The 27,954-nt window shown below is 44.8% G+C and overlaps 1 protein-coding gene across 1 annotated transcript; it reads left to right on the top strand.

Moving 5' to 3' along the window:
* The first annotated feature begins 6,048 nt into the window (after positions 1-6,048).
* TNFSF15 (TNF superfamily member 15) lies at positions 6,049-27,577 on the top strand. The gene is made up of 4 exons (XM_045883005.3): positions 6,049-6,396; positions 17,126-17,168; positions 17,931-17,978; positions 21,821-27,577. The coding sequence occupies exons 1-4, from the start codon at positions 6,175-6,177 to the stop codon at positions 22,273-22,275; spliced, it is 768 nt and encodes a 255-aa protein (XP_045738961.1). The 5' UTR covers positions 6,049-6,174; the 3' UTR covers positions 22,276-27,577.
* Positions 27,578-27,954: the final 377 nt, after the last annotated feature.

The raw sequence follows: 27,954 nt of genomic DNA, 5'->3' as shown, positions 1-27,954 counted from the left end.
TTGTGAATTATATTTTAGAAAGTTTTCCATTCAAAATGGTTCCATTTAGGTTGTCCCTTAGAAGGCTGTGGGGCAGTCATTGAAAAGTCTTTCATCAAATAGCTCATCTGCCAAGAGAACCAGAAAGGGGAGGTCCTGCCACCATCTCTACCATTCCAGGAAGGGGGAATCGTGGCCTAGATTAGCACTCTTGCAGGAAGCATGTGGATGTTGCATAAGTCAAAATACGCTTGGATGTCCAGAAGTCATTACTGAAAAAAATAACTATTTTTCCCAATTGGGGAAGCAATAGGGAAAACGTCTGCCTCCCCATCCAGCTGCCCATACTAATTACTCATTGCACCCCCTGGGAAAATTGCCTCATGGCATAGTCTGGAAAGGGGGTTACTCAGCAAACAAGGATATGTAAACACAGGTGGGAAGAACAATCAGTGGACAGAGAAGCATAGAGACCCTGAAAACATTTCCTCAGCAATCACAAAGTTCACCTCCTTAGCACCATTTTACAGATGGGGAGAATGAGGCCTAAAGATAGAAATGATTTAGAGTCATTTCTGTCTCAGTGAGATCAAGAGCTGTAAAAGACATCAACTCTAACAATCTCCAGTAATTGAATTTCCTCTAAAATATCCGCAGTAAGTGGTTGTTCAGGTCCCGTGTGTTCTCATGGGACAGACAGCTCCCACCTTTGGAAACAGCGTGACTAGTCACTGAATAGCATTGACATAATCTTAAAATTTAGCTGAAACATGCTTCTCAGTACACTCTACTCATTGGCCTGTTTCAACTCTCTGGAGGCCACACAATCCAAAATCCAAAAAGCCCTAAAAATTTGAAAGCTGTTATAATACACTTGGCAGCAAAGGCTAAGTTGAAAGGGTACACACATGCGTGTGTGTGTGTGTGTGTGTGTGTGTGGTCCTTATCTAGCCCACTTAGTATGAGTGTGTTGGGTTGCAGAGATATTTCTGTGTTTGATTATATCTCACTGTTTCAAATCCCACTAAGTGTATTATGTAATATAAGGCATATGGAGGGGATTATTAAGGTGAACCATGTGAAATTATTATTATTATATGTCAAAAATGGTCAGATAATGGTGATTCCATATAGCTTAACTTAATGCTTTTCCAAAACCTGACACCAAAGATTTTGAATTAAGAAACTAAGGACCTGAGGGTGCCTGGGTGGCTCAGTTGGTTAAGCGACTGCCTTCGGCTCAGGTCATGATCCTGGAGTCCCGGGATCGAGTCCCACATCGGGCTCCCTGCTCACCAGGAGGTCTGCTTCTCCCTCTGCCCTCTTCCCTCTCGTGCTCTCTGTCTCTCAAATAAATAAATAAAATCTTTAAAAAAAAAAAAGAAATTAAGGACCTGAAATCACATTTAGATTATCTGGGTACTATAAAGCAGTAGAAATAAAAATATATTCTCCCTCTCCAATTTTTTTTTGTGAAAATTTTCAGATATTCAAAAAAGTTGAAAGAATAAAATAATGTAATAAAGGACTGCAATCCTTAAAAAAAAAAATTAAGGACCTGTAATCAAGAGGAGCACCCACTTTGGAGCACTATGTGATAGGTGCTGTGCCATGCGAGGTTCTCAAATTAATTTTGCAACCAAGTCTCTGCCTGGGACCCCAGACTCATCATCCACTGCATCCTTGTAATGTCACCTACGCTTGGTTGTCTGAAAGTCACCTTCAGTGGTGCACATCTTGATTCTGAGCTCTCAAGCTTCCTTCCCTGTCTCCACTAATGGCATCTCCATCCTTCTAAGGCTCCAACCAAGAACCTTGAACCCAGAGTTTTCTTTTCTCTTTCTCTCTCACCATACATCCAGCTGGATAAGAAATTATGTCTGCTCGGGGCGCCTGGGTGGCTCAGTTGATTAAGCATCTGCCTTCGGCTCAGGTCATGATGCCAGAGTCCTGGGATCAGGCCTCACGTCGGGCTCCCTGCTCAGCTGGGTGTCTGCTTCTCCCCTGCCTGCCACTCCCCTTGCTTGTGCTCTCTCTCTCTCTGTCAAATAAATAAATAAAATCTTTTAAAAAAGAAATTATGTCTGCTCTACTTCAAAATATATCTGGAACCCACCATTTCTTGTCACCCTTACCGTCACCACACCTTGTCCGATCCACCATCTTGCCTCACCTGGATGATTGCAGCAGTTTCCAAACTGGTCTCCCTGATTCCACCCTTCCTTCGGGCTACTCTCAACACAGCAGCCTGGATGATCCTTATGAGGCAAAATTAGAACCTGCCACTCCTCTACCCTACATGTGCTAGAGCCTCCCCGCCACACGGAATGAGAAGCCAAGTCCTACTCATGCCCAGAAGCCCAGAACCTCCTCCAATACTGTTCTGACCTCATTGCTCCTGGTCTCCTCCTCCCTCACTGCTCCAGCCTTCCCGGCTATCCCCATGCTCCCGGAACACAACTGCTTAAAGCCAGGAGCAGTTTGCTCCCAGACACCCATGGCTTCCCTCACCTGAGGTCTTCATTCTCCTCTTAGCACAGGTGGGCTTTTCTGACCACCCTATGTTAAAATGTAACTAAAGTAACTGCCTATCTCCCTACACACTTAACTTATTTTATTTACTGGCCATCTCAATCCACTAGAATATAAGCTTCATGACCATACAGATTGCTGTCTGCTCTTGTCACTGCTAGAAAGTACCTAGAACCCAGTATCTAGAATGCTACCTTGCACATAATTGGCGCTCAGACACAATAACTCGTCATTTATCTGTAAGCTATTTACCTTCTGCCTTGGAATCCACTGAGAAGCTAGAAGGAAGTGAGAAGTAACTTTTAGCAGCCAAAATAGATGTCTGTATCACCAAAGAGTTTACAGATGGCAAATAAGTGCATGAAAAGATGTTCAACATTGTTAGCCATTAGGGAAATGCAAAGCAAAACCACAGTGTCACTATACACCTACCAGAAGAGCTAAAATGAGAAATAGTGATAACACCAAATGCTGGAGGGAGGATGCAGAGAGGATGTTGGCTCTTTCACACATTGCCGGTGGGAAGCAAAATGATACCACCACTCTAGAAAAGAGAATATGGCAGTTCCCTACAAAACTATGCAGGTGCCTACTGTTATGGCCCAGCAATTTCGTTCTAGACATTTACACCAGAAATGAAATGAAGGCACTTTCACACAAAAAGCTGTGCACTAATATTCATAACAGCTTTATTCATAATAAGTCAATCTTGGAAATAACCCAGCAGTCCTTCAATGGGTCACCAGTTACACAAACCGTACTATATTCATATCATGGAATATCACTCAGCAATCAAAAGAAACGAACTACTGATCATGCAATAATTTGGACAGACCACAAGGAAATTATGCTGAGTGGGAAAAAAAAAGCCAATTTCAAAAGGATATAGACTACATGATTCCATTTATGTAACATTTGTGAAATAACATGATTATTGCGTTGGAAGGTAGACTGGTGGATGGCAAAGGTTAAGTGAGGAGGGGAAGAAGGGTGGTAGCAATGGCTTGAACTGTAGCATGAGGGATCCTTGAGACAGAGCTTTTCTGTGTCTTGACTGTGGTAATTGTCACACACATCTACACATGTGACAAATTGCACAGAACTAAATATGTATACACAAATGAGTGCATATAAAACTGGTAGAATCTGAATATCAATGTCAATGTCAGTTTCCTGGTTGTGATGTTATGCTCTCGTTATGCAAGATGTTGCCTTTGGGGAAACCTGAGTAAAGGATATACAGGACCTCTCTGTTCTGTTTCTTACAACTACATGTGAATCTACATCTACAACCATCCCAATTAGATGCACATAGTTTCATGCCCTAAAACTCTTATTCTCTTCTCATAGGACATTCCCTAGGCACAAACTCAGGATCTATTGACCCTTACTTTAAACAGAAGTATAACAAGCTTAGTTGCCAGGTTTTGTAGATAGCCAGGTACATTAAAACGAGTAGGGTCTGCTAGAGTTCTCAAGGTCACACAATTGAGGGACTAAATCCCAGATCTCCAGATCCCTAGTCTGGTGTCTTTAGTGTTCCCCATCTTTTGAAGCCTTCTTATATTGTGGCTGATGATATATACTTCTTCATGTGAACCCATACATCTAACACTTTTAAGACCCTGGTTTGATTAAGCATACCAACTTCCTAAAAAAGAAATACAAGAATAAGAACACATTTGCAAGCTCCTTCAGGATGATCGGATATTAAGTGTGACTGTGTGTTTAAAAGTTACAGTGGCAAAGATTTAGTTTAGTCTTAAAGAAAAGTTTCCTACTAGGTTTGTTAAACCAAGAATGGGTAACCAAGGGACATAAAAATCATCCTGTGCTGGATTCTTTGGAAATATGTTAGATGCTTATTTCAACAGATGTCTGTTAAGACCATCATTACATTAGGAGCTACAACCATAGGGAAGGGATGGGACTTAGCACCTGCCCTCCTACATCTGATGACTTAATGGGGGTGATAGAAAAGTAGCCAGCCACAGTCTAGTATGAAATATTTGATGATAGGGGAAGAATGAGAAGCTATAAAAACAAAGAAGATGAGCATCTCACCCAATCTTGGAGGCAGGCGAAGAAGGGAAGGTTTTAATACAAAGTTTTAAAATAGGGGGGCATGGTGATATGAAGGGGAAAGACTGGAAGCTGTCATGGTGGAGGGAAAAGCATGTGCAACAGTGTAGCTAATCCATAATGCATTTAGGAGAACTGCAGCTTGGGAAAGTCGTAAGAGATGAGGCTGGACACTGGGGAGGGGTGATGTGGGCAGGGACCAGGTATTGAAACACCTTTCCAAGTAGACCACAAGGCTCAGGCGGTGAAATAAGCAGAAGTAGCAACTGAATGGAGGTGCAAGTCGGACTGGTTTCCACCACATGCCACAGGACATCCTTAAGTTTTCCTATTTCTATAACCCATCTTTTTGCAAGGTCCTCTACTCTTCTCCGACTTCACCCTCCATAAGCTTCAAGGCCTAGTTCCAATACCACGTCTTTCTCCAGGAAGCTTTCCCAACCCTTAACTGGAAAGGAGGGCCTCTCCCTGGGCACGCTGGGTGTGGGTATCCGTGTACGTGCATAACACAGCAGCACGTGCAGCCTAGTACAATGGTTATGACACTCCGGAGCCAGCTGACCTGAGTCTTAATCCTATGGTTCCATGTCCTTATCTGTCAAGTGGGAATAAAATATTACGTCAAAAGATTATCTCAGGATTGAATAACTTCACTGGTACATTTAACTCCCTTAGAATAGTGACAGGCACTGAGGAAATGTTTAATAAATGTGGCCCCCATACACACCCAACTGTGGGCAAGGCCTATCACTTGTGCTCAATCAACTTGGAATTAATCAGAGACGAAAAGTCAATGTCCTCTCCTCATGGACAGTCACCTCTATGACCTCATGCTCTTTGCTTAGACAACTGGTCAACTCAGGCTAGGTATGCGTTCTCCTTTCACAGGTGGATGTGTAATAGAAGTAAGAATCCCAAATAGAGATTTAGAGGAACTAGACCATCATCCTGGCTCCTCTGTCTTAATCCCTGGATGGCCAAAAGCAAGTGCCTTCACTTTTCAGAACTTCGGTATTCCAGGCTGTGCAAGGAAAATGAGCTCCTATGAAGCTCAAAAAGACAGAGGGCCTGGCAGCATTTTGCAAAGTGGTGATGCAAACATGATTTCTATTTCCCAGTCTGCAAGCCACACCACACACCTCCCCATCCTTCACTTTCACTTCCAGAAGCAGCATACTCCCCCGACTGGCTTGGCTGGCAGGCCTCCAGGGCAGGGACAGCTATATTTTAATTCACCCTGCCCACTGACTTGATGGATTCTTTTTCTCCTCCTCCAGGGACTTTCCTAACTTCCTTCTGTAAACGAAGGAAGGAGCACATGAGCACACTGTATATAAATACGCTTGGGAAAGCTTTCTTCTTCTTCTTCTTTTTTTTTTTTTTTAAACCAAACTTGGTTTCTGTTGTAGGCGGTGCATTCCCTGCAGGGCGGGGCCCAGTGTGTTGTGGAGGGGGGAGGGGAGAGGTCTGGGGGAGGAGTAGGCAGTGATTAATGCACCCACTGTGAGAGCTTGTCTTCTATTTAATGGAGGGTCTCTCTGCCCAGGGGGAGTCAGAGCCAGCTCCAGGACCAGCAGGAGGATGGCGGAGAATCTGGGGCTGGGCTTCGGGGAAACAGCCAGTGTGGAAATGCTGCCTGAGGAAGGCAGCTGCACGCCCAAGGCCAGAGGCAGGCTGGCAGCCAGGAGCAGCGTGCGCTGGGCTCTCACCTGCTGCCTGGTATCGCTACCCATCCTGGCAGGACTCACCACCTACCTGCTCGTGGGCCAGCTCCGGGCCCAAGGAGATGCCTGTGTGTTCCAGGTAAGCCCTGAACCGGGGATCCTTGGACCTGCTGCAGGCACCTGTTGGGCACTGCAGCTCTGGACAGACCCCCTTGACCCAACCCACTCTCTGCTTCCCCTGCAAAGGAAGCAGCATGTGAGGGCTGGAGAGGTCTGATTTGGTGTTTATCCTCAGTAATGCCAGGGGATGAATTGTCCCTCTTTCCGTTTATATGGGAACAATCTCCAATAACATATTTTTAGATAATTGTAATCATCATGTACTGATAATCTGGGAACATTCTTTTTCTTTAAAAAAAAAATAATAAGCCTCCTTAAATTGCATAACTAACACATGTCATTGAAGAAAGTTAGAAAACACAGATAAGGAAAACAAGATAATTATCATTACCCACAACCACATAGAGGTGACCACTATTGACATCTTGGGGAATATAATTCTGTATTTTTTAATAAGATGAGATTATTTTCAATCTCCAAATGTGTTATGATTTTATTTATTGTTAGTAAATTCAAAGCAGCATGATGATATTAGATGGTTGTATTATAGTCCTGTATATGCATGTGCTATAATTTATTTAATCAACCCCCTCTCTTGGGTTTAGAAATATTCTCTTTCAATGTTCAAGAAAGAACCTCTTGCCTGGTTGTCTATTTCTCAGATCTTGCTGAGGGCTCGGGGTGGAGGAGCTTAGTCAAAAATGAATATAAGGTATAGGGAGAACAATGATTCCAAGTGGGGGGGTATTAAGTGTCAAGGGGAAACTTATTCTGGAATAGGAATATCAAAAATCTTAAAGACTGAAGACAGAGTCATTCAAATAATACCATTTTATAAATACACACACACACACACACACACACATCTGCATGGTCTGTGATGACAGATTTCATTTGAGTCCAAAGTATTAAATTCCAGAGGAGAAAACAGGCTTTTCAATTAGTTTACCAGGAAACCTGTCTGCTAAGCAATGCTGGCTGACTTCAAAGCAGAAACACAAGGAGTGAGCAAGCAAGCCATGGCTAATGTGTAACTCTCCCCATCCCCTCAGGGTCAGCAACCAGACCTCGATTCAGATGGTGGCATCCACAGCCACATGCCATCTTTCAGAAAACATAGAAATATTCAGACAGCCCAGAAATGCCATTCATGTTAGAGAAGAAATTCAAGGCATAGCAAGTCAGGCTGTGACCTCCAGGCCACCATGGAGATGATTTCTATGAAGCCAAACCACAGTGTCTAGTCGGTGTTCTGGGAGTCTGTGCTTTAGCCAGAAAGAGACCGTTGTTCTTGAATGAGGCATTGAGTGGCCTCCAATAACCTGAACTCTCCAGGGTTCTAGAGAGAAACAGTGCCTCTGCTTAAAATGTGGTCTTGAGATCCCCTATTTCAGCAGATGCCAAAAAAACGCCTTTCTTGATCTAGAAGACCATCAGGCTCTGGAAGCACCTTGGGGTTAGCAACCATGGGAAGCCAGTCACCACCCCTTGGTGGTGGGAGGCCACAGTCCAGAGGGGCCAGTGACTTGCCCTGTCAGGAAGAGAGTTGGAGACACGAGCTGTCACTAGACAGGAAGCCCCACGAGGGAAGGCATGAGTGCCTGTCCTATCTTAGCTACTCAAGAAATGAAAAGGCTAATAGTGCATTCTGTGACACTTCAGGCAATCTCCCTGAAGAGCAGAAACACAGAGAAGCTTAGCGTGGTGGTTTGGCAAGACTGTAGAACTTCTCGGTCATCAGAAGAAGAGAAAGGGAAATAGGGGTGAGGCGGGGCCACATGTAGCAATCGGAGTCCTGAAAAGAAACACCTGGTCATTCAAACAGGAGCATTTAAAGAAGAATGTGTAAAGAGTCTGAAAAGGGTTCAAAGAAGAGTCTACTTGCTGAGATGTAGACAGATAAAAGGGAACCGAAGAGCTGGAAGCATCCTGGGATGCTTAGCAATGGTGGGAAGCCAGTCATCACCTCTTGGCCTGAGGGTGCAGATAGGAGGGAGCAGTTTTCGGGGAACCCAAGGAGAAGGAAAATGTAGGAGAGGGCTAGCCTGCCTGCCAAACATCAGGGAGGGAGCAGGAAGAAGGATGGAAGAGCTGGCCATGCTCTTCTCCCCACCTCTCATCCCACTGGTCAGACTGGAAGTCAGGCTTAAAAGCCAGGAAGCAAGTGTGCCCAGCCTCTCGGTACACAGTGCAGGGCCAAGAAGGGCAAAGAGAGGTTCCAGTGGGCTAATGGAGAATAACCAGCTCAGAAAAGATGGAAGATAGGATTCAAGAGGGAAAGCTAAATCACCAAGGAGAGCATGAGTGGACATAACTGAAATATCGTGGCTCGTAGACATCTGAGTTTAAATCCCAGCGCAGCTACCTCTGATTGGGTAAAAATAGGCATGTGGTTTCATTTCTTTGAATCTGTTTCCTTTTCTGCCAAAAGAGGATGCTAATGTTAACACCCTGGCAATGCTAAGAAGGCAAGTGCAGGAACAGGTTGTCTGATGGGAACGCAGGGAGGGTTACACACCTGGTTCCTGGGACGTGATCATCATGGTTACACCAGGCAACTACCAAAAAGCAACAGCGATTGGTGTAGGAATGTTCCAGGTTTTTATCAGCAGCAACAAAAACAGTTACCAGAACTTAAAATTATATATCTATTTTAAACTGAACTCTTCCTTCAGGGGTTGTGTAAGGAAATACTCGATGTGACAAAATCCTTACCCAGGTAAGCTTGCAGAGCAGAAATCAGATTTGAAAAGGTTTGGGATAACTACCTTTAGGGGAAGTGTCCGTAGATAGGGCATCAATTAAATACAGCCTGGTGCCTCCGTGCAGTGAAAGCCTGCAGCTGCCACCGTTTCTAAAAAATGACGCATCTCTATATGTAAGGATGGAGAATTTCTCTAAGATGTATCATTAAGTGGGGAGGGAAAGGTATATAACAGTATATAGAATCGGGGACATTCATTTTCTAAATATATATATATATATATATATATATATATTCACTTTTATGAATGTGTTTATAAATGCATAGACTATGTCAAGAAAAGGACAAGAGATTGGTTGCTCTGCCAGCATCTAGCTTGGGGACCTGGGTGACAGGTGGAAGAGAGAGACATTTTTAAACTTACCCTCTTTTGTACAAAATGTGTATGTTACATCTACAAAAAAGAGAGAGAGAGAGTAAAATGTTTTAGGATCATTAAACTCCTGGAGAATGTCCGGTAGATTCATGTGTTGGAAAAATCAGTTTGAAATCTGGCCCAGCCACTTCTTAGCCATGTTACGTAACCTCCCTGTGCCCCAGGTTCCTTATGTATGAAATGGAATACTTAGAAATAAAGTATTTAAAGTGTCTGGCAGGAGGTAGGAGAATAGTAAATGGTAGCAATGATCATTATCATGACTGAGGAACTTCCCTGCTCATGGACATTGCATCATACCTGTCACCCTCCCCACCTGCTCTGGAATCTGCCATCACCAGGCCAGAGAGCAGGTTTGGGAGCTGGAGGGCCTTTCTTGGTCTCTGATATTTGTGAGATACTTCCGCGCCTCCTTCTCCATCCTGGTCTTGTACCGACAACCCACACTCCAATCCATTCTTTACCCAGCTGCGCTAACCATGGCCTGGGCCTTCTTTGGGCCCTTAGTGGCTTTCCTTGCCCTCAGGTTGGGTGCATGGACCCCACGCTGGCTCACAGGTCCCCGGAGACCAGGTTTTGCCTTCCCCAGGCACTGCTCTGGCTCACTCGGGGTCTGTACTCCAGGCATGACACAATGCACCGTGCTGGCTCAGCCCCCAGCCTGGGCAGAGCAGGCCCATGGTACTGTGCAATACGTTGGCAGGGGTGCCACGAGACACTGCTTCCTTGGACTGCACCACTGCCCCATCTCCGTCCTTCCCTTCCCGTGCTGCTTCTGGAATCCCCACATGCTCGCCCCAGATTCTTCTTGCTTCCCTGCAATCTCACTTTCACCCCTTCCTGAAAAACCCTGCAAGGCTCCTAGCCCTTGATCCCTGCTCGCCTCTCCCCTGCACACCTGCTCCTGAGACCCCACCCCCACCCCGGTCTCCATCCAGGATCCCATAGGGGTGCCAGCTGAGGCTTCAGAGTTGTGCAGGCTTGAGGGAATGCCATGGCTCCCCCCACCACCACAGTTGTGACCTTATAATAACTTATTAGAAACCAGACACCATTCTAAGCTTCTTCACACCCAGGGTTTTGAGAAGAGTAAATGAGATCGTCGTGTCTATAAAGTCCTTAGCCTGGTGTCTAGCACATACGTCTGTGTGATGCGTTTGCTATTATTACTAAATACCTCATCTGGGTTAGTCCTTGAAATCACACAATGAAGAAAGTGCTACGATTATCTCCATTTCAGAGATGATGAGCTGAGGCTTAGAAAACCTAAGCCATGTGCCCAAAGTCGCACTGAGTGTGACGTTGGGATTCAAAAGCTCCTCCTAAGCCGACCACGCTGGTCTGCCTGTGGTGTTAACCCAGCAAATCACTCACTTCTTGGGGTGGTCAGGAGTGTTTAATAAGGATTCTTCTCGGTGCCTGTCACCGAGTAAGTGCTCAATAACTTCGAGTCTCCTTCCTCCCCTGGGGGCACCTCGCTGTCCCTGGCACATTGTTAGCTGGGTGGAGAGAGAGAGAGAGGAAGGGATGCACAGGGTACCTGACCTCCTTAAGCTGTCCGCTCCCTGTCTGTCAAATGGGGAGGTAAAGACACTTTCCTCATAGCCCCGTGCTGAGAATTCTGCGAGAGGATGTCAGCAAGGTAATGCCATGAAGTAGATGTTCAACAGACATGATTTCCCTGTTTGCTCCATCTTGGGTGTAGCCTTTCATTTCACTCAAACTGTTTCCTCTTTGGAAACGGGGACGGTTCTGACAATCCCTTTTCAGGGTTGTCTAGAGAAAACAAATAGATGGTTGAGATAAAAAGTGCTTTGGAAATTGTAAAACATGGAGCACTAGGTGGCTTTGCCCCTGCTCTAGCCTCTGAGAGTCCTGGCACACCAGGAAGAGAAGCCAACTCACTCAGAAGCTCAGGCTGGGGGTGGAGGGCAAGAAGACCAGAACTGGTGAAGCTGCGTGAAGGCAGGGTGAGCCCGCTGTGGGCATGAATCCCAAACATCTGCAGCAGCTCCGAGCTGGTGACTCCAGGATCCATTCATTCACCTGTTAAAATAAACACACACGGGGCGCCCAGGTGGCTCAGTCGGTTAAGCATCCAATTCTTGATTTTGGCTCAGGTCATGATCTTAGGGTCGTGAGATCAAGCCCCACCTCGGGTTCCATGCTGGATGTGGAGCCTGCTTAAGATTCTCTCTCTCTCTCTCCCTTTCCCTCTGCCCCTCCCCTACTATCTCCCTCTCTAAAATATATATATATATATATATATATATATATATATATATATATATATATATATATAAGCACACACATTACTCCATGCCCAGCACTGGGAGCTCCTGGGTCCTCACCTGATGGACCACACGCTGTCTGGCTGTAAGAGGTCATCTCCCAGCCTGGTCTCCTTAATGAGGCCCAGCCACCGACTGCAGTAACAAGGGTAGGTTTTGAAATGCATGGAGGGTACATTCCATTCCCTCAAGCCCTTTGCACTGGAAGGGGCAGAAGTCCAGAAGCCAGCTGTAGACGGAGGAAGCCTCTTCTGCTGGGAGGAGGAGGCCATCCAGAGCTCCTAAATGATCCAAATCTGCCACTGGTCATAAAGAGACCCAAGGGTGCCTTCTGTGTAACACCGAAGCAGTGAAAACAAAGGGAACTTACACAGAACCAACACCATGCACCATAAATATTGACTGAACCCAAAGAAAGAAGGAAGGTGAATTGGATATCCACTGTATGTGTGTGGTCTTCCTTAGGCATCACGATGCTTCCAGGAGGAAAGAATGATTGCCTGCCTTCATTGATGAGGAGACAGAATCTCACTGAGGTTAGGTGACATACCAAAGTCAGATTGCTAGGAAACCCTAGGGCTGGGATTCCCACATTTGCTCGGCTGCCAACACCACATGCTCAGCTCTGCACCCCTCTGAATGTTGGGTGTGAAGCCCCATCCAGTGTACCCAGGAGGGTAATGAATTGAAGTGGCCTTGGAATAAAACATTTCCAGGTTGGATTTATCCTTGTGCAAGTACAAACAGAGAAAAGCAAAAGCCAAAAACAAGGAGGCAATGGTCTGTGTATTTCTCCTAGAAGTGCTGGGAGGATGTTATGGGTCATAAAACATTGATGGTTTTGCAATTGCGGCATTTATGATGGCAAAAAATGGATCTCTTTTCCTGTTTATGAATATACTAGACAGTGGGTATAGGACATGGGAGAAAGGCTAAATGGGTCATTAGCTAAAATACACTCAAGGGATTTTTTCTGGGGAAATGCCAATAAGAGAATCTCAAAGATCATCTGGCTTCGGGTTCCATGGTCCATGGTGTGTACTCAGCTAATGTTTATGGGGCTCCTGATACGTGCCAGGGTCTGCACTTGGTCTGAAGGTTCAGATCCCAGACCCTCCATTTACTCTTTGACCTTTGGCCTACAAAGCCTCTAAAAAGGTGATGCCCTCCTTTGAGAGTAACTGGACTGGTAGACAAGGAACACACATAAACCCCAGTACAGGACCTGGCACCCAGGGAGTACTCGACTAGATAGCCGTCTCCCTCCCTCCATCCTTCTTTCTTCCCTGGTTGAAGTATTAGAGTAATTCCAAAAATGTGTCAGGGATTACCAATCAGCATACAAAAAAAAAAAGAAAAAAAAGTGAGAAGGAAAAAAGAAAGAAACGCAAACAAGAGTGAAAAATCCCCTGACCTATAGAAACTAAGGGGTAAAAAGCACCAGCTTGCTTTGCTTGGGCTCATCAATGCTGGTAGCCACAGGCGCCCCACTATTCTACTAACACGAATCCCCACAGGCATCCACATTTGCCTTTTCTGTCTCTGATTCCTGGACAAAGCTCACAATCTTCCACAAACATTTCTGGAGCCATGACTATGCTCCAAGCAAAGCCTGATGAAAAACTTGGAGGTGCCAGTAACTAAAAGATTATGGCCATTTAACTCTTAAATTAACTATTTAAAATTTAAACAAGAACTCAAAACTTGGCATGTATTGTAAAATCAAAAGGTCTTTTTTTTCTTCATTTTTTGGATTGCCAAACTCAGGCAAAAGTCACTGAGGCTGAACCTGCCTCCCTCTTCCAGCTCTCTTTTCTACCTGTCTTTCCGACACCTGGGCATCAGCATATTTTGCTGATTGGGTAATCCGGCAGAAGTGCCAGGCATGGTCTGAGGCACCAGAAATTTGATGGTGAGCAAGACAGACCAGGTCATTGCCCACAGGCAGCTTGGATTGTACTTGAGAGCGAAAAGCTCTTGCAAACAGTCACCTTGAAAACAGGCATCGAGCCAGCTCAAATGCATAAGCTCCTCCAAATAAGCTACTATTTCTTCATCTCAAATCTCCTCTTCATTCATTCCTGCTTCCCGTCACAAAAATCTTCCTCCCATGAAGAGGCATTATTAAGGGAAGCAGCAATGGAAGGCTTTAGATGTTGTTCTTGGTAAGAGAGTCCCAGCTGATGTTCTTGGGGACTCTTGGACTGTTGAGGTCTTCAACACCTGCTAACTGGCACTATGACAGACTCCAGATGTATAGCAGATTCTAGGCCACTAAGTTCCATACACGTCCAACCACACGTGAAAATAACTGTATGCCCAAGATATAGAAATCCAGCAGAGCAAAGAGGGAAATGTGTTCACATCGCAGATACATGCTAATGACAGCAAGACTCTGAGCCAAAGGGAATGCTCCAGTCTTTTAGCTGAGTGTCTGCTTAGACAAAAATAAGCAGATGTTCAAGAAGATTTCTCAGCAGAGTACTCAATGAAGCAGAAGACCAGCCAGGACTGTACCATTTCATACACAAGAGGATGCAACCATGCTCTCCCAATTCTTCCCCTTCAGTTTTCTGCCTGCCACAAACCAATTCTTTATCAGCTCTGTTAACAGCAAATAAGGAACAGCACAGGAAACAGGCTACAGAATAAGCTCATTTCTAGGCTGCTTCTCCACCCCACCCCACTCCTAAAGCCCATCAAAGTTATCGATGCTGGACAAGTAGTTGCATCAATTGGGTTTAGGTTTTCCGAAGCAACTGTACTCATGACCCTATGCTGAATGTATATATGGGTTCATTTGGCAGCAGAAATCCTTGTAGTTTCCCAGCTGCTCCCATGCCTTGTTGGGCCTCTGTACTCTTGCACAAGCTCTTAGCCTTGTCTGGAATGGTCATTACCTTTTATCACCTGGCTAATACCTGTGGGACCTCTAAGACTCAACTTCAGAGGTAATTTCCCCTGATTCCCCCACTTCTGGGCTGGGTTCCTGTTTTCTGAGCTCTGTGTTTCCCCTACTGTTGCAGTGCATGGAGCTGCTGGTACTCATCCATCCACCTCACCAAAGGGGGAGCTTACCCGGAAGTGAGAAGGTGCAATGGCTTAGGGCCAGGAATTCTAGAGTGGATTGACCTGGGTTAAAATCCTACTTCACTTTCCAGCTGTGGGACATTGGGCAAGTTACTTAACCTGACTGAGCCGCCTTTTCTTTTTTTTTTTTTTTAAAGATTTTTATTTTATTTATTTGAGAGAGAGAGAATGAGAGACAGAGAGCATGAGAGGGAGGAGGGTCAGAGGGAGAAGCAGACTCCCTGCCGAGCAGGGAGCCCGATGCGGGACTCGATCCCGGGACTCCAGGATCATGACCTGAGCCGAAGGCAGTCGCTTAACCAACTGAGCCACCCAGGCACCACCCCCCCCTTTTCAATATAAGGGTATGAATGGCATCTACCTGAAGAGTCGTCACAACACTGAAGGAGATGACGTGTGCAAAGGGCGTAGCATAGCACAGAGCCACTCCTCATTCAACAGAAAGTAGCTACATTTACTGCATCTTTCAGGTCCTTTGAATCATTCACTGTGGTTGCCTCTCATGGCTGGAGCACAGAGTACTCGGAGAGGAATAAATAGTGGGTAACAAGAATGGGGTGATCAACTGGGACCTTGAATGCCAAGATAAGTATTTGGGCCTGTGTCTGGAAGGCCATGGAGAGCCATGGAAGGTTTATGGACAGAATTGTGTCCCCATACAGTGATGCTTTAGAAAAAGCACTCTGAGAGCAGGTGAGGAGATGATTTCAAGGAAAGGAGAACCAGATGCAAAAGGATCAGTTAAGAGGCTGATGGGAGAATCCAGAAGAACAGCGTGCTGAGGCCTGGGGGGGGGGGCGGGGAGGCACGAATGAGAAAAATTGCAAAATAGAAATGGCAGCTTGGGTTTGTGGGAGGAGAAAGCAGCAAGTTTCAAGCCTGGCAACTGAAGGCAAGCAGTTGTCTTGCTATTCACAGAATTAGGAAGTAGACAATGGAGAGACAATGGGTCTGTCGTTCAAAGACAAGATCTCTGCCCTCAAGAAGCCTTCCAGTGGAGGTTAGGTAGCATGGCTTGGGAATAAAAAGAGCCTGGCCGTCTGGGCTTTAATGAGGTCACTGCCATCACAGACCTGCTCACAGTCCTGGTGAGCAATGACACAGCTACACCCACGTGACCACACCAACACGTGCAGAGACATCCATGTACACAGCTCCACACTAGAGTCACATGTAGACACACAAAACACATCGGCTCCTACCTCCCCCACTGCTAGAGCTGTCTTCTGTCACACCCACATGGACGCACAATTCCTCATTCACAAGTACGATCTCACACACACACGGATTCTAAGATACAGAACTGGTGACATGAGGATCACTGTCCGTGGGGACTATGTAGTTATAAGAACCCAATCAGAAGACTCTGAATTGAGTCAATATCATATCAGAGAAGGTTTTCCTGGAAACCGTAAAATATAAGGTGGTGATTTTATCCCTTTAAGCCAAGGACTTAGCTTTGCTCCTGAGCTTTGTGTTCAGACACAGTGATTCCTTCATTTCCTGCACGTTCTTTGCCCTGACTCACACATCTGATTTGATCCTTATCTCAAATGTGGGAGTTATCTGAGGTTAGGGATGTTATTGTTCCCATTTTTCAAATGAGGGCACCAGAGCTCAGAGAGGAAAGGTGTCTGCTCGAGATCATATTGTTAATAAATGGTGACAGCAGGATTCAAATTCAGGTCTGTCTACCTCCAAAGCAGTTACCCTTCCCCCGCCCCGCCTGCCCCGTGTGGTATCTGAAATGGCTCGCAAGCTAGGATTGCAAGGATGGACATGTCTCCATGTCATTCATGGAGACAAGGGGCTGGTAGGAAGGAGAACAGAGCCCTTATTTCTTTTTCTGTATCACTTTTTTAAATAGTTCCAATTCTTAAATCATGGTGGACAAAAGAAAATAAAGCAAGTGCCATCATTTGTTCAAATAATAGATGTCAGAGTGTCCTAGAACAGAACAGGGAAGGCTCTCAGGACAGAACTTCGAAGTTGAGCTTCCAAGACGAGTGTAGGAGAGAGAAGGTCATCGGGGTGCTGGAGGAGGAAAGGGGAGCGCTTGGGCACAAGATTCCCCTCCATCGAGTAGTCTCATTGCCATGTCCCTCATCTCAGAACGCCCAGTTTGGGTAGCAGCGGCATCTTAATCATGCCCTTGCTATGGGCAGCTGTGGGGTTGGGTGACAGAAGGACCACAGGTGGGCTGAATCATATCTTTCTTTTCCAATAGACTTCAAAAGGGCAAGAGTTTGGACCTTCACATCAGCGAGCTTGTAAGTGTGTTCATATTTGTTGCCTTCTCTTGTGGGGAACAGAGCATTCAGTAGTTTGGGTATGAGGGAGGTTCAGAGGGATGAAAACCCAGAGGAGGAGTGAGGTTGCTCCCAAGTCACTAAAAAGACAAAATGGTGCTGTGTCCAAGTATATGGCCTATGGAGATGATGGCCTTTGGCAAATAATGTCACTTGCCTCTGTCTCAGTTTACTCACCTGTAAATTGGCTATAATGGTACCTACCTTCTTAGATTAGTGCAGATTAAATCAGTTAATTCCTATAAAAGTATTAGAAGAATGCCTAATCCTACCCCTCCCTACCCTATTTGTTAGGCCATCCAGATGCTTCAGTGGATATGGCTAAAGGGACCTTGAATAAGGCCAAAGGTCAGTTTGCTCACCCTGAAGCAGTAGCGGGGGGGGTGGGGGGCAATGTGAGTTCATTGAGCATAGGCCATGTGCCAGGAATCATGCTGAGCACTCTACATTCATGATAGCAAGGGATGACCTTCGAGATGAGAAAACAGAGTCTTGGACAGGTTGGAAACTTGCCCAAAGTTATGGGCCAAGATTTATTTGTGTTCAAGACTCTTTCTCCTGAGGCTTCTCTGTCCCTGGGGAAATGACAGCAATCCCCAGTGGACCCAGCTGAAGGAGAGGAATGATTCTCTCCAGTTGCAGGCACCATGCAACTCCAAAAATACTGTCTTCACTCCAGCCACCCTCTGACTCACACAAAGCATCTCTCTCCTTTCCTTACAGATGCAATTTCCGGAGCTGCTGGAGATAAGCCAAGGGCACACCTGACAGGTATTTCTCCCTGGTGTGATTTCCAGGAGATCATGTATGGGCCATGGGCCCAAGATTTCTTTCAGAGGGTTTGTCAAAACTTATTCTAATAGCTTCAAACCAGAAACGACACACCTTGGTAACAGACTTCTCCTCTCAATTGAGGGTTTTCAGATGTCTTCCCCCCTTAAGGGTTCCAAAGGCCCATGGCTCTTGGGCATTTTCTTTCAGATTCTATCAGTCCTCTTCCTTCCTCTCCTGTGTCTCTCTTTCATACACACCGTCAGGCATTCAGAAACTGCTTCACTCAGACTCAGAGATTCACATAATTCTGAATCTGGTCAAAGATAAAAGATCCCCTGGGCTGTTAAAAGTATCAAGTCCATCTGTACCCCACTCAAGATGAAGTGATTGGACATTTGCATTCAGGTAGACAGATGGTTAAGCGTCTGCCTTCGGCTCAGGTCATGATCCCAGAGTCCTGGGATCGAGTCCCGCATCGGGCTCCCTGCTCCTTGGGAGCCTGCTTCTCCCTCTGCCTCTCTCTCTCTGTCTCTCATGAATAAATAAATAAAATCTTTAAAAAAAAAAAAAATCCTTTGAAAACCTAAGGAGTTAAAAGCAAGCATACTCTCCTGACCTATAAGAAAATTTGCAGCCCACAGGGGGATATCCCCAGGGCCCAAACATGTGACTTGCATGTGACCAAGAGGAAAGTGTTTGTGGTGAGTCCTGAGTGAGGACTATGACCAGACAGACACCAAGTCACTAGTCACTTACCACTTGCCTTTAAGATTGGGAGAGAGTGAGCGCCTGGGTGGCTCAGTCGTTAAGTGTCTGCCTTCAGCTCAGGTCATGATCCCAGAGTCCTGGGATCGAGTCCCACATCGGGCTCCCTGCTTGGCGGGAAGCCTGCTTCTCCCTCTCCCATTCCCCCGCTTGTGTTCCTGCTCTCGCTGTCTCTCTCTCTGTCAAATAAATAAATAAAATCTTTAAAAAATAAATAAATAAATAAAATATTAAGAATGGGAGAGAGTGAACAAGCTGGGCAGGAAAAATCCTAACAACAGAGTGTGGGGATATCACCCTTCTTCCTACTGAATGGGGGAGCTGGGGGTGGGAATCTAGGTTCCACTGAGCTCCTCACGTGTACCAGCACTGTGGTAGGCATTTTGCAACCATGATCTCATTTAATCTGCATATCAGCCCAACAAGGGGGGAAACTGAGGCTCTGACAAGTCAAGTCACTTGTCCCAAATCATATACATGACTCGGAAAAGCTGAGATTTGAGTCTGACTCTTAGACCTGCACTGTTCCCATTACAACCTACTCCGTACCCTAACTCCCACTTGTTGCCGTGTTGACATAGCAGATTCTATACCAGTTCAACAAAACTCGCTTTGTCTAGAGACTAAATGATTTTTTTGTTTTTGCATCATCCCAGAGGATTTTTTTATACTACATCATCCACAAAGAAGGAGTGGAGATGATCAGGAGTGATTGATAAAAATGCCTTTCACAGATTTTGCAAAGAAGCAACAAACTCTCCAGGACGCACTGAGTGCGCGGGACCGGAGAGACCACATGCATTCTAAACGTGTGTCATGGTGCAAAATAATCCAGGGTCCAGTCAGCATCGGCAAAGATGCTTAAGAAAAATCCAGGAACCAGGTTTCTAGGCAGCCACTGGGTGTGAAAGTTGCTAAATATTTCCTTAAAGATAACCTATCCCCAAACGGTGGCTGATAGCACATATCGGGGATCACTATGGATTTCCAAAGCAGTCGTAGGAAATGAAAATATGCTTTTATTTTCCTAAAACATGCTAGTTTTACTGCAGATTATCTTATTTGAAATCAATGGTTTGGTTCTATTCATTTTTTCTGCGATACACATACTTCACAAAAGCACTCATTTAGGGCGCCTGGGTGGCTCAGTTGGTTAAGCAACTGCCTTCGGCTCAGGTCATGATCCTGGAGTCCCTGGATTGAGTCCTGCATCGGGCTCCCTGCTCGGCAGGGAGCCTGCTTCTCCCTCTGACCCTCCCCCCTCTCATGTGCTCTCTGTCTCTCTCATTCTCTCTCTCAAATAAATAAATAAAATCTTTAAAAAAAAAAAAAAGCACTCATTTATATGTCCGAGTATATAATGTATATTTGTAAACAATGCAAACATAAGAACCTATAAAAATATATACAGTGAAATAGGCTTATTTTTTAATCTGTCAAGATGAGAGATGCTGGTTTATTTGGGCAAAGTGATTATGTATTGAGTACTTGCCATAGCCAGGCTCATGATAAAAATGTCCATGTCTCCTCTATTCACTTGATCTTCCAAATGAGACTGGGAAGAGGCTTTATCTCTAGCTTAGGGACAGGAAATCAAGACTCAGAGAGAAGGGACCTACATCACTGATTAAAAACATTACATGGCCATAGAGCTGAAGTGACCCAGAGCCCTGATCCCTTATACTCCACAAGCCAATAACATCAGCTTGTATTTTGGTGTCAGAGAAGCATTTCCAGAATGTTCTGGATCTCTGGTTCCAATATCTGTCCTGCATGTTGATTTTTCTTTTAATCACTGTCTGAATTTCAGTAACTTTGGGCCGTAGCATTGCAGGGGAGCTGCAGGGGAGCTCCAGGGATCATCCAACTCCCTAAAATGTCTACTCCTTGTAGCAGGGTATGTCTGAAACAAAAGGCTAATGAAAGTGAATGCAGGTTAGAGGGTATTCCTAATAGTTGGGGATTTTATACACACCATCCCTTTTAATCCTTTCCATGGGTATTTTTATCTGCTTTAAAAATTTTAAAAAAAGGAAAGATACGTCAAATGAAAAGCAAATCCTGACTTAGTAAAGAGAGAGCTTGTGCAAAAGGATTATTGCACAGTGGGAGAAAGGAGAAAGAAAATCAGCAGCAATAGGGAGAATGCTCTGGCCAGAAGGTCTGCAAGTGTCTCAAGAGTTAAGCTAAAAGGGGTTTCCTTTTGCAGAAAGGAGTAAACAAAGTTAGAAAGAACCAGGTGGGAAGAAGTGGGATAAAGGTGTTAGCGTCAGAGAATGTTTTACCCGAAGGCCAGCCTGTTCTCAAGACAGACTGTCTGCTGGTCCAGGCTGAGGGTAGACCAAAGCCTGGAGGCAGAAGAGAAGCTTAACCAAAATTGGGTTAACAAGCATTATGTTGGGGCGCCCGGGTGGCTCAGTCAGTTAAGCAGCTGCCCTTAGGCTCAGGTCCTGAGATCAAGCCCCGCATTGGGTTCCTTGCTCAGAAGGGAGTCTGCTTCTCCCTCTTCCTCTGCCGCTCCCCCTGCTTCTGCTCTCACTCATGCTCTCTCTCTCAAATAAATAAATAAAATCTTTAAAAAAGAAAAAACAAGCATTATGTTCCCATGGATCAGTGGGGACAGTACAGTTCAGCTGATCATTTATGCGGTAGAGAATGGCGATCTGGAGGATCTGGTGTCTGGTCTTGCCATATGTACCCAAGGGTGGAGGGCATCCACCAGTTCCATCTAAGTCATTTGGAGAAGAGGTTCATCGTAATGGGCTGTTTTCCGAAACACAAAGAGTGAGATTTCTTAACGTCCACTGTTTTCCAAGATCACAGCTCAGGTAAAATTCTAAATGATCAGGAAAGAAAACTCAGGCTCAGAGAGGCGAAGTCTTTTGCCCCTAAGATGCTACTCTCTGAACAAAAGTGTGTGTCTGCTTAGATCTCCTCCACTCATTCCTCCTCAAGGAGCTTGTTAGCTGTTGGTTTTATTCAATCACTTTACTCTGAAAATAATATGAGACTCTTTTTGGCAAAGTCCACAGGTTCTGACACGAGGAAATTAAACCTCTCTCTTGTCTTTGCAGTTGTCAGACAAAGTCCCACACAGTCTTTGAAAAATCAGTTTCCAGCTCTGCACTGGGAACATGAACTTGGCTTGGCCTTTACCAAGAACCGGATGAACTACACAAATAAATTCCTGGTGATCCCAGAGTCGGGAGACTACTTTGTTTACTCCCAGGTCACGTTCCGAGGAACCACATCTGAGTGTGGTGAAATCCACCAAGGGAGCCGACTAAACAAGCCAGACTCCATCATCGTGGTCATCACTAAGGTAACAGACAGCTACCCCGAGCCGACCCAGCTCCTAATGGGGACCAAGTCTGTGTGCGAAGTAGGCAGCAACTGGTTCCAGCCCATCTACCTAGGGGCCATGTTCTCCTTGCAGGAAGGGGACAAGCTGATGGTGAACGTCAGTGACATCTCTTTGGTGGATTACACAAAAGAAGATAAAACTTTCTTTGGCGCCTTCTTGCTGTAGGGGCAAGGTGGGCATCCTCGTGTGAAGGTCCTCTGCCTCCTAGTTCCTAATTTTCTTCACTCATACATAATTATAACAGGTTTTTGTTTTTGTTTTTGTTTTTTTTGGACCATTCCACAGAAACGGTGGCTTAGCTATGAAATTGGAGGCCCGAAATGTCATACTTTATATGCCTTACTGATGAGAATCTTAACCGGAAAAAGGCAGAACAGAGCAGACACACGACCGTGGTTGCTTGGAAAAGGGGTGGATTTCTAAACACTGACACACTGATCACCAAATGAATGGAGGTCTACTCGGAACATTTCCACCCCTTCATACCACACATCAGTCACCAGTGGGCCCAATTATTGTGGGATTTGATCAAGAAACATTTGCTTCAGTTTAGGGGCCCTTGAACAAAATCCAAAGCCCTAGAAAACAGTGTAAACCCTAGAGCAAAATCCTTCATCAGTGTCTCTAAACATATACTTTAATGCCTTGTCTTAAAAAAAAAATGAAAAGAGGGCTGGTATTTCTCATGAACACTAGAAAGGAGAAAAAGAAAGAAGAAAGAAAGAAAGAAAAGAAAGAAAGAAAGAAAGAAAGAAAGAAAGAAAGAAAGAAAGAAAGAAAGAAAGAAAGAAAGAAAGAAAGAAAGAAAAGAAAGAAAGGGAAAGAAATTGGTTTTCATACCATCTATGGCAAATGAAAAAAGCAACCCCTCTTTTTATTCTGTGCACAGGCATGAAAACCAGCAAGTATGAGTTCCACATGCATATCAAAAATACAACAATAGCATTTACTCAGCACAGTTTACTTGAACACCTTTTACGTTCTGGGTACTACCTTAACCCAGATGATACTATGAAGAATAAGACAGACTCTATTCAAAACTTAAATGAATTCCATCCGTGGCTCCTGGTCAAATATCACTCAATTTTGAGGACTTGGACTAACTCCAAGTCCTTAAAAAATATCTCATCTGACACTAGTATGTAAGATTTCTGAAGCTCTCCAGACAGTGTAAGATATCCAGCTGATTAGGTCACTCAAGAAACTCGAAGACAGATTTCTAGCCAACTAGACCAGCTCTACAACAAACCTGATCAATGCCAAGAGAGAACAGACTTATTCTCGTCTGGGGCGGGGTGGAGGGGGGGGTTGGCAGGGAGAGACAGTCAATCACCAAATCTAGAGACGTTAACTTAGATTTTATGTGCAGAGTGTTAATCAGGGAATTTTTCTTTTAAAATACTCAAGGGATTTCAATATGTGATGAGCTTATCAGCCCAGCCAAGGCTTCTCCCATGGAGGAGAGGCTGAACATTAAGAAGGTCCCTCCTGCCCTTTAGTGACTTCATACTCTCTAATCTGTATGATTTTCCTCCACTAATATGCCAAGGGTAGGAGGGGCATCTCTGCTCTTAGCCTCAGTTGACTTGTCTATAAAGTAGGAGTCCACCAATTTGTTTCCCAGGATCAAATGGGCTCGTGGGGATGAAACATGTTCGCTCTGAGCATTCTGTGCAGTCAAAGAGCATGTCGGTATGACATGGGCAGTGACCTGCTGCACGCTGGTCCTTATCATCAATGCAGCCTACTGTGGGAGACCTTCACGACCGGGTCTAAAAGCAAACTTGGCACCAAAATCACTCTCACAGGTACGAAGGTGTGTGCTGGGGCTTCTGAGCAGGGTGATTGGTGTGCAGTACTTGGTCAATATTTGTTGAGTTACATAAAAAATAAAAATTGATTTCTGGTTTCTCAGGAGATTAGGGCTCTAGAGCCTTCTCAGCACAGTGAGCACAGGGCTCCGCAGGAGCAGAGAGAAGGGTGTGGTGACCTCACCTGATTCAGAAGAGTCTTCATAAAGGAAGTGAAGCCTGAGCGCCTCCTGAAAGAGGGTGGGCGGACAAGAGATGGCCTCGGGGAAAGGGCATCTGAGACGGAGGAATTACCCTTTACGTTAAAGCAGAAAGGAAAGGTTTCTCAGTAACTATAAAACCAGCTTGATAAGATAATGCTCCTTCAACCTACTCCGAGAACAATGTTTGCTGGCAGATCGGGATAATTTTATCAACAACTCCAGTGTGCCTCCAGGATCAGAACTCACGACCCCATGGAGAAAATAAAATGCTCCGTCTGCATTTGCATGCATGCGAAACACCGTGGGGAGCAGGAGGATGGGCATGCAAGAGGTCAAAGTGACCCCCCTCACCTTCTCCACTAAAAGGAACTCTTGTTACCAAGGGTCTTCAGACGTGCCCACTGCGCCTTAGGGCATTTGTAGGATTTGGAAGTTCATCCAAGGAATAGAAGTTTCCCACTATTCTAAAAGACTCGACCACTTGCGGAAACTCCCTGCCACATGTTTATTTTGCTCCTGTCATAAGCTTGTTTATTGAAAGGTGTATTGTGCTGAAGTTGTCCCAGCTAAATTTGTTAAGTCCTTATATCTTGTACCATTCAGAAAGGGCCAGCCGAGCATTTCCAGTAGGATTCAAGTCAAAACTTCTGTTTCCTAGGCATTCTCTCCATAGCCAAAATTAGTGCACTAGTTTTAAAAATGAGATGAGAGGATCCTTAAGAACATGCTGGTCTCCTAAAAGGAGTAAATGAGATGCTGCCAAAGATTTGCAAGGGAAGAAGGAGCATGCCTATGTGCTTCAGAAAATAGTTAATTTAGGGGAGAAATGCTCTGCTGGTCCAATGTCTCTCAAAAGGCTGAATTCAAATCAATTCCACATTTACTGAGTGCCTACTCGCCCTGGGACACAAAGAGAAATTATTTTAGTTTCAGATGGGTTCACTCTAACCACTCAGCACCTCCATGGTCTGGAGACCCTTTCATTTATATTGGTAATATTAGCTACCTAATTAGCTAACTTTAGGCACGTGGATATTTTCTCATTCGGAAAATGGGTGCCATCTGATGAAGGATGATCATTAACAAAATGATTTGTGTTTACACTAAGTGGTTTTTTAAAGAGCTACTCACAGAGTTTTCCATTAATAAAAGGGGATAAAATAAAGATACCATTTCCTATAGTAGAATCCATTATTTAAGCCACAAGTGCAGAGAGGTTATCATCTGCTGGACTTGAGTTTGGCCCTCGACACCCTTGAAAATATTAGAACCTGTGGATGAGCCAGAGGTGCTTTGAAAAGCCGGTGTACCTTCAGAAAATGCAGGAACCGTGATCAAAATGCATGGGGTTGCTTGCATTTTGACCCTAGCACAGTTTAGAACTATTTGGCAGGACGGCGTTGCTTCAGCTACGAAAATTCCTAAATGTTTTGACTAGGGTACAGTAGGACTTTCACATCCTGAAAATGTCTGATTCCGTTCAACAGGGCAGACCAGGTCCCTTGGCTCCATTTCAACCTAAGCTATGTCACCCCAGAGGAAGTACCACCTCCGCACTCGTCAGTAACCCCTCTGGATTATAAAAGTTTGACTATCTTACTGTGCACAAGGCATGGCCCTTGCCAACGTTCTCTTGCAAGGTATTTTCCCCAGTCCTTCCCCCAATCATGTTTCCATGATTGCGACACTGGGAATTAATTCTTCAGGAGAGGATTGCTCATTATACTCTGCACCTTTGCAAAACACATGCAGTAGTCTCTTGTCTCAAGATGTCTTGCTCTCCTAGGGCTCGGAGTCCTGAAAGTGTTTTGCCGTGTGTAGCAGAAATTTTGTTCAGTGTGCACCCCTCTCCTGGATAGTCATAGTGATTGGCTCCGACCGGCAGCGGGGCCTGGGGAGAATTCAGCCGACGGCTAATCCCTGAATCCTTCTGCTCCAATGGTGAAGGAGAGGGTAGATCAGAGCAGTCACACCTGTTCCCTGCCCCACGCTATCATATTTAGAGTTTCCCAAGCTCTGAGACAAATTTACACCCCATCCCTTCCATCGCCCTATTTTAAGGAGAAAATGCCAGTCCAGATGGAAGTTACTTATTCCGGGTCACACAATGAGTTCATGGTGGATCTGGGGGCTGAGATACTATCTTCCTGAATCATAATCCTGGGCTCATCCAGTTACCCTCTGCAAATAGTATTTGTTTTAATAACTGGAGGAGAGATTGGAGGAAGACATGAGAAGTATTATCAAATAGCTCTGGGGGATGTGGAAGCGGGGAGGGGACTGCTTCCATGTCCCTTAGAGGAAAGCACTAGGGCTAAGGAGTTGCAGTTTACAAGGTCATCATTTCTGGCCCAATAACCAGAGAAACTTTCTACCCTCACAGTAGAATGTCCCCAGATAGTGATTTCTCAGTCCTTGGATATATTCAAGCCAAGGGCTTATCTCAAGGGTTCTGAAGAAGTCATTCCTTCATTGAGGTGGCAGGAAGGGATAGAGCCAAAGGATGTCTGAGGTCTTTTCCAGATCTATGATTATGTGGCCATCTGTGTATTTTTTTTAACATGGGCATTTTTTAATTGACTTTTGTGTGTTCTGTGGGGTCATTAAGAACCTGGCAGGCCTTGTCAAGAGTTCAGTGTCTCTCAGCCTACAAGTGGCTGCCATTTCCCACTTGTTCTGAGAGTGTCCAACACAGAGTGACTGTTTGAGCTTGACCAATAGAGAATGCCATGGAACTTTACAACCAATGGGATCTGCAGAGTTTATCTACTCCAAGTTACATCATTTTAATGATGAAGAAACCCGGGCTCAGGAAGATGACATAAATGGTCCAATGTCAGCGACTAGCTAGTAGCAGTGCTGAGACTAGAATTCATAGCTCCTGACACACATTTCATCCATGAATCAGTTTTGTGGGATTTTTTTTTTTTTAGCATTTGTCACATGACAGCACTTATCTAGATCCTGAAGAGCAAGGCAAGAAGGGACATGACAGGCAAGTCCCACTCTCCTGTTGCAAACATTCAGGAGGAAGGAGAAACACGATGTTGAGCAAATGAAGTAGCTGAACTTAATCAAATGACTTTGTTCATAAAGTCATTAAAATATGTCACTGCCCCTGCTTTTGTTCCAGGGGTATACAGATTGAACAAATGTAGGTATTTATGTGGTTTTACTGATAAACCCTGAGCACTTTCACTGATTCTATGTTTTATGTTAAAACGTCACAACCCCAAGGTAAAGTGCATATTGTATGTTGTTGGATACTGGTAACTGGTAATCATCTATGTCTTTGGGCACTACTGTGTGAATTCTAATCACTGTGAATGAAATGTTGTATGTGCTAATGTATTTAACAGATGTAACTTAATAAATCGGCATTGGAAGCTGCAGAAACGTAATAATGAGGTCTATTCTTTTGTGAATCTGTTCGTTTAATTTTCTTTCTAGATTAAGATCTCAGGATAACCTCTTGGGATTTTTTAAAATGCATCTAGTTCTCCATGTCCTTGAATGCAAAATGACAACTCACTTTTCACAAGTTATAATAAACCTTACAAAAATTGTGAAGTCCCACAAATTTTACCACTCTGGTCAAATGGGGGGAAGGGAGACAAGGAGGGAATCCATTGAGCTTCTTTTATGAATTAGAAGATTCTGTGGTTAAGTGGCATATCCAACAACCCTAAGAGAAAGAGAAAGAGAAGCCAGGGAGAGCTATGGTAATGCTTGATGAAGCCCGAATTTGGACCCAGGACTCTCTGACATGATACCCCGCTGCTGCTTACAAAAACAGCAATCAAAAAAGCGTTCATCTCTTTCCCTTTTCA

The sequence above is a fragment of the Mirounga angustirostris genome, unplaced genomic scaffold, assembly GCF_029215605.1.
Source record: "Mirounga angustirostris isolate CCGP_5_RB_7025 unplaced genomic scaffold, mMirAng1.0.hap1 SCAF_15, whole genome shotgun sequence".
In the NCBI taxonomy this organism is placed as follows: Eukaryota; Metazoa; Chordata; class Mammalia; order Carnivora; family Phocidae; genus Mirounga; species Mirounga angustirostris.
Note: the sequence above shows the minus strand (reverse complement) of the source record. Positions and strands in the feature narration are given on the sequence as shown.

Bases quoted from the DNA above. Each gene is read 5' to 3' on its own strand.
- TNFSF15 (XM_045883005.3), top strand. From the start codon at position 6,175: ATGGCGGAGAATCTGGGGCTGGGCTTCGGGGAAACAGCCAGTGTGGAA. The intron at 6,397-17,125 runs GTAAGCCCTGAA...CTTTTCCAATAG, and splicing joins GAGATGCCTGTGTGTTCCAG to ACTTCAAAAGGGCAAGAGTT. The intron at 17,169-17,930 runs GTAAGTGTGTTC...CTTTCCTTACAG, and splicing joins ACCTTCACATCAGCGAGCTT to ATGCAATTTCCGGAGCTGCT.